General features: G+C 42.0%; 1 protein-coding gene across 2 annotated transcripts in view; it reads right to left on the bottom strand.

Annotated features, from left to right (window-relative positions):
* Positions 1-15,464, bottom strand: part of LOC109902686 (transmembrane protein 163) — an 81,860-nt gene that overhangs the window by 56,310 nt on the left and 10,086 nt on the right. For both annotated transcript variants that reach the window (XM_031796244.1, XM_031796237.1), the window contains exon 2: positions 9,288-9,407. In XM_031796244.1, the coding sequence (XP_031652104.1) occupies positions 9,288-9,407 (120 nt within the window). The remainder of the gene's footprint in view (positions 1-9,287; positions 9,408-15,464) is intronic.

Genomic DNA, 15,464 nt, shown 5'->3' with positions numbered 1-15,464 from the left:
CTCTGTCAGGTTGTAAGGGGAGCGTCACTGCACAGCTATTTTCAGGTCTCTTCAGAGATGTTCCATTGGGTTCAAGTCCGGGCTCTGGCTGGGCCACTCAAGGACATTCAGAGACCTGTCCTGAAGCCACTCCTGCGTAGGGTCATTGTCCTGTTGGAAGGTGAATCTTTGCCCCAGTCTGAGGTCCTGATCACTCTGGAGCAGGTTATCATCAAGGATCTCTCTGTACTTTTCTCCGTTCATCTTTCCCTCAATCCTGACTAGTCTCCCAGTCCCTGCCGCTGAAAAACATCCCCACAGCATGATGCTGCCACCAAAATGTTCCACCGTAGGGATGGTGCCTGATTTCCTCCAGACGTGACACTTGTCATTCAGGCCAAATAGATCAATCGTGGTTTCATCAGACCAGAGAATCTTGTTTCTCATGGTCTGAGAGTCCTTTAAGTGCCTTTTTTTCAAACTCCAACCGGGCTGTCATGTGCCTTTTACTGAGGAGATGCTTCTGTCTGGCCACTCTACCATAAAGGCCTGATTGGTGGAGTGCTGCAGAGATGGTTGTCCTTCTGGAACGTCATGACGTCACAATGTGATCTGATTATAAAACACCAATGACTGTTCATCTGGGTAAGTGGGTAGGCTCTCTAGACACTCCTATCAGCAAATCAGGGCTGTGTATGTAAATATCTTCAAATTTGTTTCATAACACCCACACGATCAGACTGAGCATTTCAAGAGCCAAATATTTTGGAGGGATTCATTAGACATACAGTGATGATTTCAAAATACAATAATACAATAATAGCTGTCAAATACTTACTTCCTCTGTGCTTGGTATAATGTTTTATTGTATTTCCCTGATTCGTCACATCCTCTTTCCTCAAAAATGATTGGATGAGAATGTTAGAGGTCCTTCCCCTCTCACCTTCTTATCCAATGGATTTAAGAGGATGTAAGGCAGCGAGGAAATGCAACTGAGATTCTCCCCTTTTTTCACCATTCCCCTCATCCCTCTCAAAGCACTTTGGGGGTGAGGAGTGAAGGTCCTTCTCCTCAGGCTACAATGCATTTTCAAGGAGAGACAAGGAGTGGAGGAAGGACAGAGGAAGAAATAATTTGATGGCTAGTTTTCAGACAGACTCACACACACACAATGCTTGAAGAGTTAACTTATTAAAATGATTTCATTATTGGTTAATTCATTATTGGTGTTAATGATTTTTGTATTATATAATTGTATTATATTCCATTATTATATCATCTATTAAAACATATAGAAATGCTGTTATTTATCTTTTTCATTATTCAGGAATGTTTAGCATGGCTATAAATTATAGAGACGTTTACTAAAGCACAAAATGACCTGGCAACTAGGCATGACAAAGAAACATGTTTCTTGTGACATTTTGAATGACATGTAGATGTTTTGTTGTTGCTAGGTGGATTTATGGTCTCATTGTGCCTACCTAGAATTGTATTCATGTAACTGCACATGTGAAGCTGCAAGAAAATCAAATTTAAATGTATATCAAACCATTTTGAAATGTTAACCCTGATGTCACACATTGATTGGCCCCTCTAATTATAGACACAAATGGATTCCATTTTTATTCACCATGCCTTGTTGTCCATCTCTCCTTGTTGTTTTGACATTTACCAACAGGAAAGAAAAACAAATGAATAAATAATCATGTTTTCCACCAAGCAAAAGGTGACAAGATGATTGTCTGAGCCGGTGAGAATGTTTTCCTTTGCTGGGTGTTTTCAAAGCTACAAATTATTTATTGTATTCCCTCCAGACTCCTGTACATCTGTCTGTCTCTCAAAAAAAATATTTTGAGTGAGTCCCAATAGGGACCCTATTCCCTACATGTATATAGTGCACTATTTTTGACCAGAGCCATGTAGGAAAAGGGTACCATTTAGACACAGATATTCACCAACAGTTTAGCAGAGCTTTCAGACAGAATGGGGGTGGACTGCCATCCATTGTAATGTGGCTTTTCCACCCATCTGTCATGTTCAGCTGCCCAGCAACTATAGTGAAGCTTTCCTTCCAAGTGTCACTCACATTCCAACGCCTTGTCCCAGATCTCTCTGTGCTGTTTTACCAACTCCTATGGTATTTGGCATGGAATCTGGGACCAGTCATTGTCAAATTCCTGAATACTGTGTGAGTAATGACCTCAGGTACATTTATGTTCGAACAAGGTTTAATCTTTTCACAACACCACATTGTAATTTCACCATGGAATGTACAGCTTTATTGTTGGAAACAAACCTAAATAACATTAGATTAAAATATACAGGACCTTCAGAAAGCATTCACACCCCTCGACTTTTTTCACATTTTGTTGAGTTACAGCCTGAATTTCAAATGGATTAAATTGAACTTTTGTGTCACTGGCCTACACACAATACCACATCATGTAAAATGTTTTACATATTAATAAAAAATGAAAAGCTGAAGTGTCTTGAGTCAATAAGTATTCAAACTCTTTGTTATGGAAAACAAGTTCAGGAGTAAAAATGTTGAGAACAAGTCACATAATATGTTGCATGGACTAGCTCTGTGTGCAATAATAATTTAACATGATTTTTGAATGACTACCTCATCTCTGTACTCCAGACATATAATTATATGTAAGGTCCCTCAGTCGAGCAGTGAATTTCAAACACAGATACAATCACAAAGACCAGGGAGGTTTTCCAATGCCTCGCAAAGAAGGGAACCAATTGGTATATGGGTAAAATAATTAAAGCAGACATTAAATATCCCTTTGAACATAGTAAAGTTATTAATTACACTTTGGGTGGTGTATCAATATACCCAGTCACTACAAAAATACAGGCGTCCTCCCTAACTCAGTTTCCAGAGAGGAAGGACACCACTCAGGGATTTCACCACGAGGTGAAAGGTGACCTTAAAACAGATACAGAGTTTAATGGCTGTGATAGGAGAAACCTGATGATGGATCAACAACATTGTAGTTACTCCACAATACTAACATAAATAACAGAGTGAAAAGAAGGACGCTTCTACAGAATACAAATATTCCAAAACATGTATCCTGTTTGCAACAAGGCACTAAAGTAATACTGCAAAAAATATGGCAAAGCAATTAACCTTTTCTTCTGAATACCAAGTGTTATGTTTGGGGCAAAACCAATACAACACATTACTGAGTACCACTCTCCATATTTTCAAGCATAGTGGTTGCTGCATCATGTTATTGTAATCAGCAAGGATAAAAAAGAAACGGAATGGAGTTAAGCACATGCAAAAACCCTAGAGGAAAACCTGGTTCAGTCTACTTTCCACCAGACACTGGGAGATGAATTCACCTTTCCGCACGACAATAACCTAAAACACAAGGCCAAATCTACACTGGAGTTGCTTACCAAGAAGACATTGAATGTTTCTGAGTGGCAGAGTTACAGTTTTGACTTAAACTTCTGCTTGAAAATCCTTGGCAAGGCCTGAAAATGGTTGTCTGGCAATGATCAACAACCAATTTGACAGAGCTTGAAGAATTTTGAAAAGAATAATGGGAAAATGTTGAACAATCAAGGTGCGGAAAGCTCTTAAAGACTTACCCAGAAAGACTCAAAGTGATTCCAACATTTATTGACTTTTATTGAATAATTATCTAATCAAGATATATGACTGTTTTATTTGACATTATATTTTTTTATACAAATGTTTTCTGAAGGCACTGTATGCCTCATCCACTTCAAAGAACAGAATATTATATGACAATATCATTTTATACGAATGGAATATGAACAGTATCTTCTAAAGATGTGAATGTATTCATTCCCTTATACTCCTGTGCTCTAAAAGCAATTTTGATGCTGCACTTTGGCTGAAATGATTAGATTTGAAGTTGATTCGAAAACAGAGGGAACGGAGAAGGAGGAAGCGAAGTGTACTAAGCCTGGCGGCACAGCGGTTTGTGAAAGCCAGCTAATGTTTTATTTAAAACCAAGGGGAAAGCTGTAGGTCTAGGGGCAACATAGGACAACACAGCACCAAGTCGAAGGCCAATGATTCTAGTTAAAGGGCTACCTCTACGACATAAGTGGTCTCAAATAAGATAATTAATTCTTCAGATCTGATGTCCAGTACACAACATATAGATTCCTGTGAACATTTGCCTGCACTAGCTACCACATTTAACTGTTTTAGTACCTGCAAGAGAATGTCCCTTATATGCACAAAGTTATCTTAAAGACATGCTCTGGGACTACTAAGTATTTTTTAAACCACTTTGGGGTGAATGTCTCAATGTGTAGTTCATACATGCATAATCTATGAGCAGAATTACTGTCTTACCTCAATTAGCCAAGACATCCCTAGTTTGAAAGCAACTGTTTTCTGGAAGAGGTGCTGCACCATTTCCCCTACATTTCCCCCTACATGGGCCAGCCCCCTAGCAATTCAAGTTCCAGCCAAGAATCACACACGACAGAGGGAGAGAGAGAGCAATGACTTGGTGCACATTATCTGCACATATGTGATGTAGTACGCAATTTTAGGAGACCACTTTTGGCTTGTGGGCGCTACTTTCAGAACTACTGGCTAAAAAGTATATAAAAGTACCGGAGAATCTGTTTAATGTGAACTGGATAGCCAATTTAATTCAAACCTTACTTTACCAGGTAAATTGACTGAGAAAACATACATATTTACAGCAACGACCTGAGGAATAGTTCCAGGGGAGCGGAGGGGGGATGAATGAGCCAATTGGAAGCTGGGGATGATTAGGTGGCCATGATGATATGAGGGACAGATGGGGAATTTAGCCAGGACACCGGAGTTAACACCCCTACTCTTATGACAATTGTCATGGGATCTTTAGTGACCACAGAGAGTCAGAACAACCGTCTAACGTGGGACACCCTCTGTCCCCAATCACTGCCCAGGGGCATTGGGATATTTCTTTAGACCAGAGGAAAGTGTACTTCCTACTGGCTCTCCAACACCACTTCCAGCAGCATCTGGTATCCCATCCAGGGGCAGACCAGGACCATCCTTGCTTAGCTTCAGAGGAAAGTCTGCAGTGGGATGCAGGGTGGTATGATGCTGGCCCGATTCAATAGCCAGAATCATTGAGTGTTTATTTTTAACTTGTGTTCAGACTATAACTGGGTTAAAACCAAGCCAATTACTGCTGTGAGAGACGGTTAAGAGGAGGGAGCGACTGTTTTCTCAGCCAAATTAGCTCGCTCCACATTCAGATGGGAATAATTTGGACCACCCATAACAGAGATTGCACTGATGTGCTTTATTCATCCTCCTCTCTCTCTCTCCCCATCTCTCCCGCTTTCTCTCTCTCTATCCATCTCTCTCTGTCCCTCCTCACATAGCAACAAATGGAACCAGACAGAGGGACAGATTAATCGAGCAGCACACCATTTGTCACCATCCAGAATCTTCAGACAATCCCTAACAGGGCTGTAGGCTTTCTGAAATCAGCTTGTTGTGAAGAAACCCGTCTTTGAATATGAAGCAGCTTTGCTATTATACAGTGCTCTCTCAGCAGGCAGGCAGAACAGTAATACACCGTATTTAACCTTCGAAGACATTGACTACTGTAGATAGAGCAGGCACAATAATTAAAACACATTCAGGCATCAGGCATCACACAATCCCACAGAGATATGGTTATATACACTGAACAAAAATATAAATGCAACATGTAAAGTGTTGGTCCCATGTTTCATGAGCTAAAATAAAAGATTCCTTAGTTCTCCAAAATGTTGTGCACAAATCTGGTTACATCCCAGTTAGTGAGCATTTCTCCTTTGCCAAGATAATCCATCCACCTGACAAGTGTGGCATATCAAGAAGCCGATTAAACAGCATGATCATTAAACAGATGCACCTTGTTCTGGGAAAGCGGTTTGCTGATGTCAATGTTGTGAACAGAGTGCCCCATGGTGGCGGTGGGGTTATGGGCAGGAATAAGCTACGGACAAAGAACACAATTGCATTTTTTCAATGGCAATTTGAATGCACAGAGATACCGTGACGAGATCCTGAGGCCCTTTGTCGTGCCATTCATCCACCGCCATCACCTCATGTTTCAGCATGATAATGCACAGCCCCATGTCACAAGGATCTGTATACAATTCCTGGAAGCTGAAAATGTCCCAGTTCTTCCATGGCATGCATACTCAGCAGACATTTTAGCCATTGAGCATGTTTGGGATGCTCTGGATCGATGTGTACAACAGCGTGTTCCAGTTCCTGCCAATATCCAACAACTTGGCAAAGCCATTGAAGAGGAGTGGAACAACATTCCCATAAGCTTTATGTGAAGAAGATGTGTCGTGCTGCATGAGGCAAATGGTCACACCAGATACTGACTGGTTTTGTGATCCACACCCCTACCTTTTTTTTGTAAAGATATCTGTGACTAACAGATGCATATCTGTATTCCCAGTCATGTGAGATCCATAGATTAGAGCCTAAAAAAACATTTCAATTGACTGATTTCCTTATATGAACTGTAACAGAGTAAAATCTTTGAAATTGTTGCATGTATATTTTTGTTCAGTATAAAACATGCCATTTAGCAGACACGTTTTTCCAAAGCGACTTACAGTTATGCATGCATACAGTTCATATACAGGTGGTCCCTGGAACTGAAAGCCACTATCCTGGCATTGCAAGTGCCGTGCTCTACCAACTGAGCTACAGAGGACCACTACTACTAACAACCACAAATTGCCTACCGTTTGTCTAACAGATGAGACATTGCCTCATTTACATGTAATTGTCAAGTGTCATTCTGTTAACAAACCTCCAAACGAGCTTCAATGCCATATAACACTCCTTCCATGGCCTCCAACTGTTCTTAAATTCTAGTAAAACTAAATGCATGCTCTTCACTGCCCGCACCTGCCCGCCCGACTAGCATCACTACTCTGGACGGTTCTAAATATGTGGACAACTATAAATACCTAGGTGTCTGGGTAGACTGTAAACTCTCCTTCCAGACTCACATTAAGCATCTCCAATCCAAAATTAAATCTAGAATCGTCTTCCTATTTCGTAACAAAGTCTCCTTCACTCATGCTGCCAAACATACCCTCGTAAAACTGACTATCCTACCGATCCTTGACTTCGGCGATATAGCCTCCAACACTCTACTCAGCAAATTGGATGCAGTCCATCACAGTGCCATTCGTTTTGTCACCAAAGCCCCATATACTACCCACCACTGCGACCTGTATGCTCTTGTTGGCTGGTCCTCGCTACATATTCGTCGCAAAACCCACTGGCTCCAGGTCATCTATAAGTCTTTACCTGCATGCGCTCCAGCAGGTATATTTCACTGGTCATCCCCAAAGCCAACACACCCTTTGGCCGCCTTTCCTTCCAGTTTTCTGCTGCCAATGACTGGAACGAATTGCAAAAATCACTGAAGTTGGAGACATATCTCCCTCACTAACTTTAGGCATCAGCTGTCAGAGCAGCTTACCGATCGCTGCAACTCTCCACAGCTCATCTGTAAATAGCCCACGCACCTACCTACCTCATCCGCATAGTTGTTTTGGTTTTTCTGCTCTTTTGTACACCAGGATTTTCTGTGTTAATTGCTAAATTGTAATTACTTCGCCACTATTGACCTATTTATTGCCTTACCTCCTTACTTCATTTGCACACACTGTATACAGATTCTTCTATTGTGTTATTGACTGTTTGTTTATCCAATGTGTAACGCTGTGTTGTTTTTGTCGCACTGCTTTGCTTTATCTTGGCCAGGTCGCAGTTATAAATGAGAACTTTTTCTCAACTGGCCTACCTGGTTAAATGAAATAAAGGTGAAATAAAAAAATAAAAAAAAATAAAACAAACGCCACTATTCTGGAAGGTGCAACATTAGAATATACATTAAGTTTATTCCACTGTAGATACTCATTACCATGTGGACAATCAAGCTATTTGGATAGATCTGAATTTCCTATTAGAGTGAAGGGCCTTGCTCAAGGGCACATCGTCTGCTGTCCCCACTTACTTCAAGATGTCCACAATTGTTCCTGTACACAAGAAAGCAAAGGTAACTGAACTAAATGACTATCGCTCCGTAGCACTCACTTCTGTCATCATTAAGTGCTGCTGACCTATATACATAGACATGGAATCCCTGATCACTTTAATAAAGGCACACTAGTCACTTTAATAATGTTTACATACTGCTTTACTAATTTCATATGTATATACTGTATACTGTATATACTGTATATATATACTTCTATTCTGAAGTATTTTAGTCCATGCAACTCCGACATTGATCATCCTAATATTTATATATTCGTTTTATTTTATCTTTATTTAACTAGGCAAGGCAGGCTACCCTGCCGCCCCACTTAATACCAATCTTTTACTTTTAGATTGGTGTGTAGTGTTGGGAATTTTTAGACACTACTTCACTGTTGGAGCTAGGTACACAAGCATTTCGCAACACCCACAACATCTGCTAAATATGTGTATGTGACCAATACAATTTGATTTGATTTTGTCTACTCCAACGCTTTATATTCTATTTTTCTGTTGAGTTTGCAGACAGTTATGACTGAGCCAGTTTAAATATGCTCCACTTTGTGCAACTACTTCGTACAATCAAAAGCTGGCTTATGAAAGGAAACAAAATGTTGATTCTGAGCCACAGCTGTTCGCAGCTAGCAACAGTAAGCTGTACTTTGAGTCACGCAAGGTCGTTTAAGGCACTGCAACTGTAATTTAAAACACTGAGGTGAGAGACAGTTACACCTGAAAGAGGACAAAAGACATCCTCCTGGGATGAAAGCTTGAAAAGGTTACATGATGACACCGCTGCCTTTCACAGAGACATTTAAAAGTCAAACCTGCCAAGTGAATGCACCACACCATAAAGACAATCCTGGCCCCTTTTCATGGTGTCAAAGGTCACAGGAAAGTTCAAGGGCCCTAGAGTGACTTGTAACAGGGAGTTGGAATGGAATTCCCTAGTGTGCTTTGAACCTGAAGAGACAATCTCTCTCTTCTTTATCTCTTGAATTTAAACACCAAAAGACACCAAACGGAATGAGTCATCATGAAGTGAACTTTTTGACATGATGCGACTAGCAATTAATGGCAGCATTGCAAGAGTATCTTCCCAAATTGTAGTTCATAGGCCTGCTTTCTTTTTTCACAGTGCATTGTGAAGGCTTCAAAATAATTATGTTCTACAATATTTATGAACAAGAGTTAGATTTGGTCTTCTGTTCTGTCTGATATCTGTCTGATATGTACTCACTGAAGGCTGCCACTGCCAGGATGAGTGTCACCACGATGGAGATCCAAGACACCCACAATGCCTTCTTCCTGTAGTTTTGAGCCTCGTGGGGCTTTAGTCGCATGCTGCTTTCCAGCAGGCCTGTAGAGAGGTGAGAAACTGGTGGTTAATGGCAGCACCCATGCACGTCAAACCAAAGGCAGGAGAAGAATACACTACAACAAGAGCTAATTAACACTGCTTCAAACAACAATTGAGTAGTTCTCCCTCTCCTCCTTTCCCAGCTAGCAAAGAAAGCACTGGGTCAGTGAATATGTAATTTGCTGGGTGTTGTAGGGAGGTAAAGGATGCATGACTCACTGAGAGCAAGGTACAACACAGCTACATTTAATTAGCTTGACTAAATTGTTTCTCAGGACACGGCAGGGCTCAATAATTTGTTGCTCTTTTTGATAAAGGATTAATTAAGTTAGCTGTTGCGAAGTTAAATATAGTGTGCTGACAAGTTGTGGTGTGATCATGGACCCATGAAGACAGACTCCTGAAAAGAAAAGGCACAAGAGAGAGAGAATTACTAGATATTGGGATTGTGAATCTGGCATGTCTTCCTTCTCCATTGTCATGTGGCTTCGTGTGAATGAGCACTAAGACTTAACATTTTATACACACTGACTGATAGGAGATTGCAAAGTCATGTAGTGACATCAAAAGGGTGGAAAACAACATGGGAACCCCTCCTCTCATTTTATTCTGATCCTAACAGTCCCATGCTAGAGAACAAGGGCACTCTCTCTGAGAAATTGCCTGGGAGGACAGTAGTGATAGAATATTCACAGAATATTCACAGCTCTTCTCCCAGTCCCTTCATTCATTGATTTGTATTCAGTGGGAGGCAGGAATAATGGCGCCGGAGGAGATGGCTGCCATTTTACGGATTTATTGTGTCTGTTTTCTAGCGTTATTTGTAACTTATGACCGAAAAGCACTTCTAGATATCAGGACAGAGATTACTCACCCCGTACTGGAATAAGATTTTTTTCTTTAACGAGTTGGACGTAAAGGATTTACTTCAGCCACCCGACAAGGCCCTCATCCCCGTCATTCGCAGGAGAAAGAGATGGAGATATCGGGGATGTAGGTCTGGGTGCCTTGTAAGGAACCGACGGCGAGTGTGTAATCTGTCTTTACCATCGGTCCTATTAGCCAACGTACAATGATTGGATAATAAAACAGATGAACTACGAGCACGTATATCCTACCAACTGAATATTTAAAAACTGTAATATCTTATGTTTCACCGAGTCATGGCTGAACGACAACATGAATAACATACAGCTGGCGGGTTTTAAGCTTTTTCGGCAGGATAGAACAGCTGCCTCTGGTAAGACAAGGGGGTAAGACAAGGGGTGGTGGTCTGTATATATTTGTAAACAACAGCTGGTGCACAAAATCCAAGGGAGTCTTGAGGTTTTGCTAGCCTGAGGTAGAGTAGACCACACTATTTACCAATCTATATTCTTCCTAGCTGTCTATTTACCACCACAAACTGATGCTGGCACTAGGACCACATTAAATGAGCTGTATACTGCCATAAGAAAACAGGAAAACGCTAACCCAGAGGTGGCACTCCTAGTGGCCAGGGATATTAATACAGGGAAACTTAAATCAGTTCTACCTCATTTCTACCAGCCTGTTAAATGTGCAACCAGAGGGAAGAAACCTCAAGACCAACTTTACACCACACACAGAGACGCGTACAAATCTCTCCCTCGCCCTCCATTTGGCAAATCTGACCATAATTCTATCCTCCTGATTCCTACTTACAAGCAAAAACGAAAACAGGAAGCACCAGTGACTAGGTCAATAAAAAAGTGGTCAGATGCTAAGCTGTAGGACTATATTTCTAGCACAGCCTGGAATAAGTTCCGGGATTCTTCTGATGGCATTGAGGAGTACACCACATCAGTCACTGGCTTTTTCAATAAGTGCATCAATGACGTCGTCCCCACAGTGACTGTACGTACATACCCCAACCAGAAGCCATGGATTACAGGCAACATCCGCATGGTGCTAAAGGGTAGAGCTGACACTTTCAAGGAGCGGGACTCTAAACCGGAAGCTTATGAGAAATCCCGGTATGACCTCCGACGAACCATCAAACAGGCAAAGCGTCAATACAGGACTAATATTGAATCGTACTACACCGGCTCCGACGCTTGTCGGATGTGACAGGGCCTGCACACTATTACAGACTACAAAGGAAACACAGCCGCGAGCTGCCCAGTGACACAAGACTACCAGACAAGCTAAATTACTTCTATGCTCGCCTCGAGGAAAGTAACACTGAAACATACATGAGAGCCTCAGCTGTTCCGGACGACTGTGTGATCACGCTCTCCGCAGTCGATGTGAGTAAGACCTTTAAACAGGTCAACATTCACAAGGCCAGATTACCAGGAGGTACTTGCGCTGACCAACTGGCAAGTGTCTTCACTGACATTTTCAACCTGTCCCTGACCGAGTCTGTAATACCAACATGTTTCAAGCAGACCACCAGAGTCCCTGTGCCCAAGAACACTAAGGTAACCTGCCTAAATGACTACCGACCCGTAGCACTCACGTCTGTAGCCGTGCTTTGAAAGTGCTTTGAAAGGCTGGTCATGGCTCACAGCAACACCATCCCAGAAACACTAGTCCCACTCCAATTTGCATACTGCCCCAACAGATCCACAGATGATCCAATTCCTATTGCACTCCACACTGCCTTTTCCCACCTGAACAAAAGAAACACCTATGTGAGAACGCTATTCATTGACTACAGCTCAACACCACAGTGCCCTCAAAGCTCATAAATAAGCTAAGGACCCTGGGACTAAACACCTCCCTCTGCAACTGGATCCTGGACTTCCTGACGGACTGCCCTCAGGTGGTAAGGGTAGGTAACAACACATCCGCCATGCTGATCCTCAACACGGGGGCCCCTCATGGGTGCGTGATCAGTCCCCTCCTGTACTCCCTGTTCACTCATGACTACATGGCCAGGCATGACTCCCAACGCCATCATTAAGTTTGCCGATGACACAACAGTGGTAGGCCTGATCCGCGACAACGATGAGACAGCCTATATGGAAGAGGTCAGAGACCTGGCAGTGTGGTGCCAGGACAACAACCTTTCCCTCAATGTGATCAAGACAAAGGAGATGATTGTGGACTACAGGAAAAGGAGGACCAAGCACGCCCCCATTCTCATCGACAGGGCTGTAGTGGAGCAGGTTGAGGGCTTCAAGTTCCTTAGTGTCTACATCACCAACAAACTATCATGGTCCAAACACACCAAGACAGTTGTGAAGAGGGCATGACAAAGCCTATTCCCCCTCAGGAGACTGAAAAGCTTTGGCATGGGTCCTCAGCTCCTCAAAAAGATATACTGCTGCACCATCAAGAGCATCCTGACTGGTTGCATCACTGCCTGGTATGGCAACTGCTCGGCCTCCAACCGCAAGGCACTAGAGAGGGTAGTGCATACGTCCCACTGGGGCCAAGCTTCCTGCCATCCAGGATCTCTATACCAGGCGGTGTCAGAGAAAGGCCCTAAAAATTGTCAAAGACTCCAGCCACCCTAGTCATAGACTGTTCTCGCTGCTACCGCACGGCAAGCGGTATTGGAGCGCCAAGTCTAGGTCCAAAAGGCTTCTTAACAGCTTCTACCCTCAAGCCATAAGACTCCTGAACAGCTAATCAACTGGCTATCCAGACTATGTGCATGGCCCCCTCCCCCCTCTTTTACGCCGCTGCTACACTCTGTTTATTATCCATGCATAGTCACCCTAACTCTACCTAACTGTAAATATTACCTCAATTACCTCGACTAACACATTGCCTCTGCACCTTAAGGCGGTACCGGTATCCCCTGCATATAGCCTCGCTATTGTTATTTTACTGCTACTCTAATTATTTGTTACTTTTATTCATTTAATTTGTATCTATTTTTTAGTTAACACTTATTTTTCTTCAAACTGCATTGTTAGCTAAGGGCTTGTAAGTAACCATTTCACTGTAAGGTGTTGTATTCGGTGCATGTGACAAATATGGTTTGACTTGATTTGATTTGAATGTCATCAGGACCCAACAGATCTTATCACTTGTTGAGCACTGACCTGCAATCAGCTGTGTGTGTGTGTGTTTAGTGAGTGAGAGAGCAGCAGGGAAGGATGCAGCCTCGTTCAACTCACATGATCCACATCTAGGATCAGCAGTGGAAGCATGTGCCCAACAAACCCCTCTGTAGACACATGCACGCACAAACACACACACACACACTACATTTGCCGCCATGATGATAAACAGCATACATTGGATGATTCACACTTTCCCTTTCCCAGAACTATGGAGGGTAAAGATCACTGTAGTGGCTCGTGTTTAATTCATCCCAGAGAAATACATAGATTTTCCATCCATGTTGGTTTTGTGGATTAAATAGATTCAGAATGTTCAACATACTCATATTGGCAGTAATTCCATTTTTTTCCCTCTAATGAATAGGTCATTAGATTCCCATGACACTCTAGGCTATGATTATAATCTCTCATAGAATGTTAATAAATTATATGAATAAAACCCATGGAACCCTCCCTTTCAAAAGGTAGATCCAACAGAATGTCAATTCACTCTGACATTCCACTCCTCCCCACAGTCTCCCATATTGCCAGCTGTCAATTAAAAACACTCATAAATGATTCAACGCACTGAATTGATTGGTTGGGGTGATTCCAAGTAACATATGATGGGGGTCTGAAGACTCTGAAACCTCAGCTTCAATCTATGAGGAGCAGAGGAGGCACAGTTGTAGACACACAGACACAGATATGTTACATCTAACATGTACACTACCATTCAAAAGTTTGGGGTCACTTAGAAATGTCCATGTTTTTTAAAGAAAAGCACATTTTTTGTGCATTAAAATAACATCAAATTGATCCGAAATACAGTGTAGACATTGTTAATGTTGTAGATGACTATTGTAGCTCGAAACAGCATATTTTTTATGGAATATCTATATAGGCGTACAGCGGCCCATTATCAGCAACCATCACTCCTTTGTTCCAATGGCATGTTATGTTAGCTAATCCAAGAAATAATTTTAAAAGGCTAACTGATCATTAGAAAACCCTTTTGCAATTATGTTAGCACAGCTGAAAACTGTTGTACTGATTAAAGAAACAATAAAACTGGCCTTCTTTAGACTAGTTGAGTATCTGGAGCATCAACATTTGTGGGTTCGATTACAGGCTCAAAATGGTCAGAAACAAAGACCTTTCTCCTGAAACTCTTCAGTCTATTCTTGTTCTGGGAAATTAAGGCTATTCCATGAGAGAAATTGCCAAGAAACTGAAGATCTCATGCAACGCTGTGTCCTACTCCCTTCACAGAACAGAGCAAACTGGCCCTAACCAGAATAGAAAGAGTGGGAGGCCCTGGTGCACAACTGAGCTAGAGGACAAGTACATTAGAGTGTCTAGTTTGAGAAACAGATGCCTCACAAGTCCTCAACTGGCAGCTTCATTAAATAATACCCGCAAAACACCAGTCTCAATGTCAATAGTGAAGAGGTGACTCTGGGATGCTGGACTTGTACTGTAGCACTAAGATCATCTTTCATCTATTTTGTTTAAATGGAATTTAGAGTATTTTAGAGCTACAATGCTTTTGGGAAACCCAGCCCTGGCCAGCCAGAGCTTCAGCACCGACAGTACTTCTATCTCTACATGGAGTCTCTTTAGGACTTTTTCAAATACTGGTTTTGATGTATCACTATGGGGTTCGCTAAGGACCACCTACTCTTAGAAGTACCTATCAAAATCATCTGTTGGAGACAGACAGGTAGAGCGGTATATGTCTCACTTCCTTGTCGTGGCTGAATCAGAATTAGTTAGGTAACAAAGATAAATAAGATGTTTTATCTTATTTTTGTCATTAGAATGTCTTCTTTTGGATGATACTGTTGGCAGTTGCATTTTCCTCTCTCTTCTCCAGGGAAAAGTCACTTGGGGCCCAGAGAGGGGAGAGGTCAGGATTGTCTTCATATGTGAGGGTATCTGTTAAACCATGTGAAGAGCTCCACAATGTCTGTACACCAGTCACTCCCTACTTTTCCCATTGGGGGGAGGAGTATGGCAGTGTCTGGAACCATTGTATGTC

The sequence above is a fragment of the Oncorhynchus kisutch genome, linkage group LG2, assembly GCF_002021735.2.
Source record: "Oncorhynchus kisutch isolate 150728-3 linkage group LG2, Okis_V2, whole genome shotgun sequence".
Taxonomy (NCBI): Eukaryota; Metazoa; Chordata; class Actinopteri; order Salmoniformes; family Salmonidae; genus Oncorhynchus; species Oncorhynchus kisutch.
This window is presented reverse-complemented; position numbering and strand designations above follow the sequence as displayed.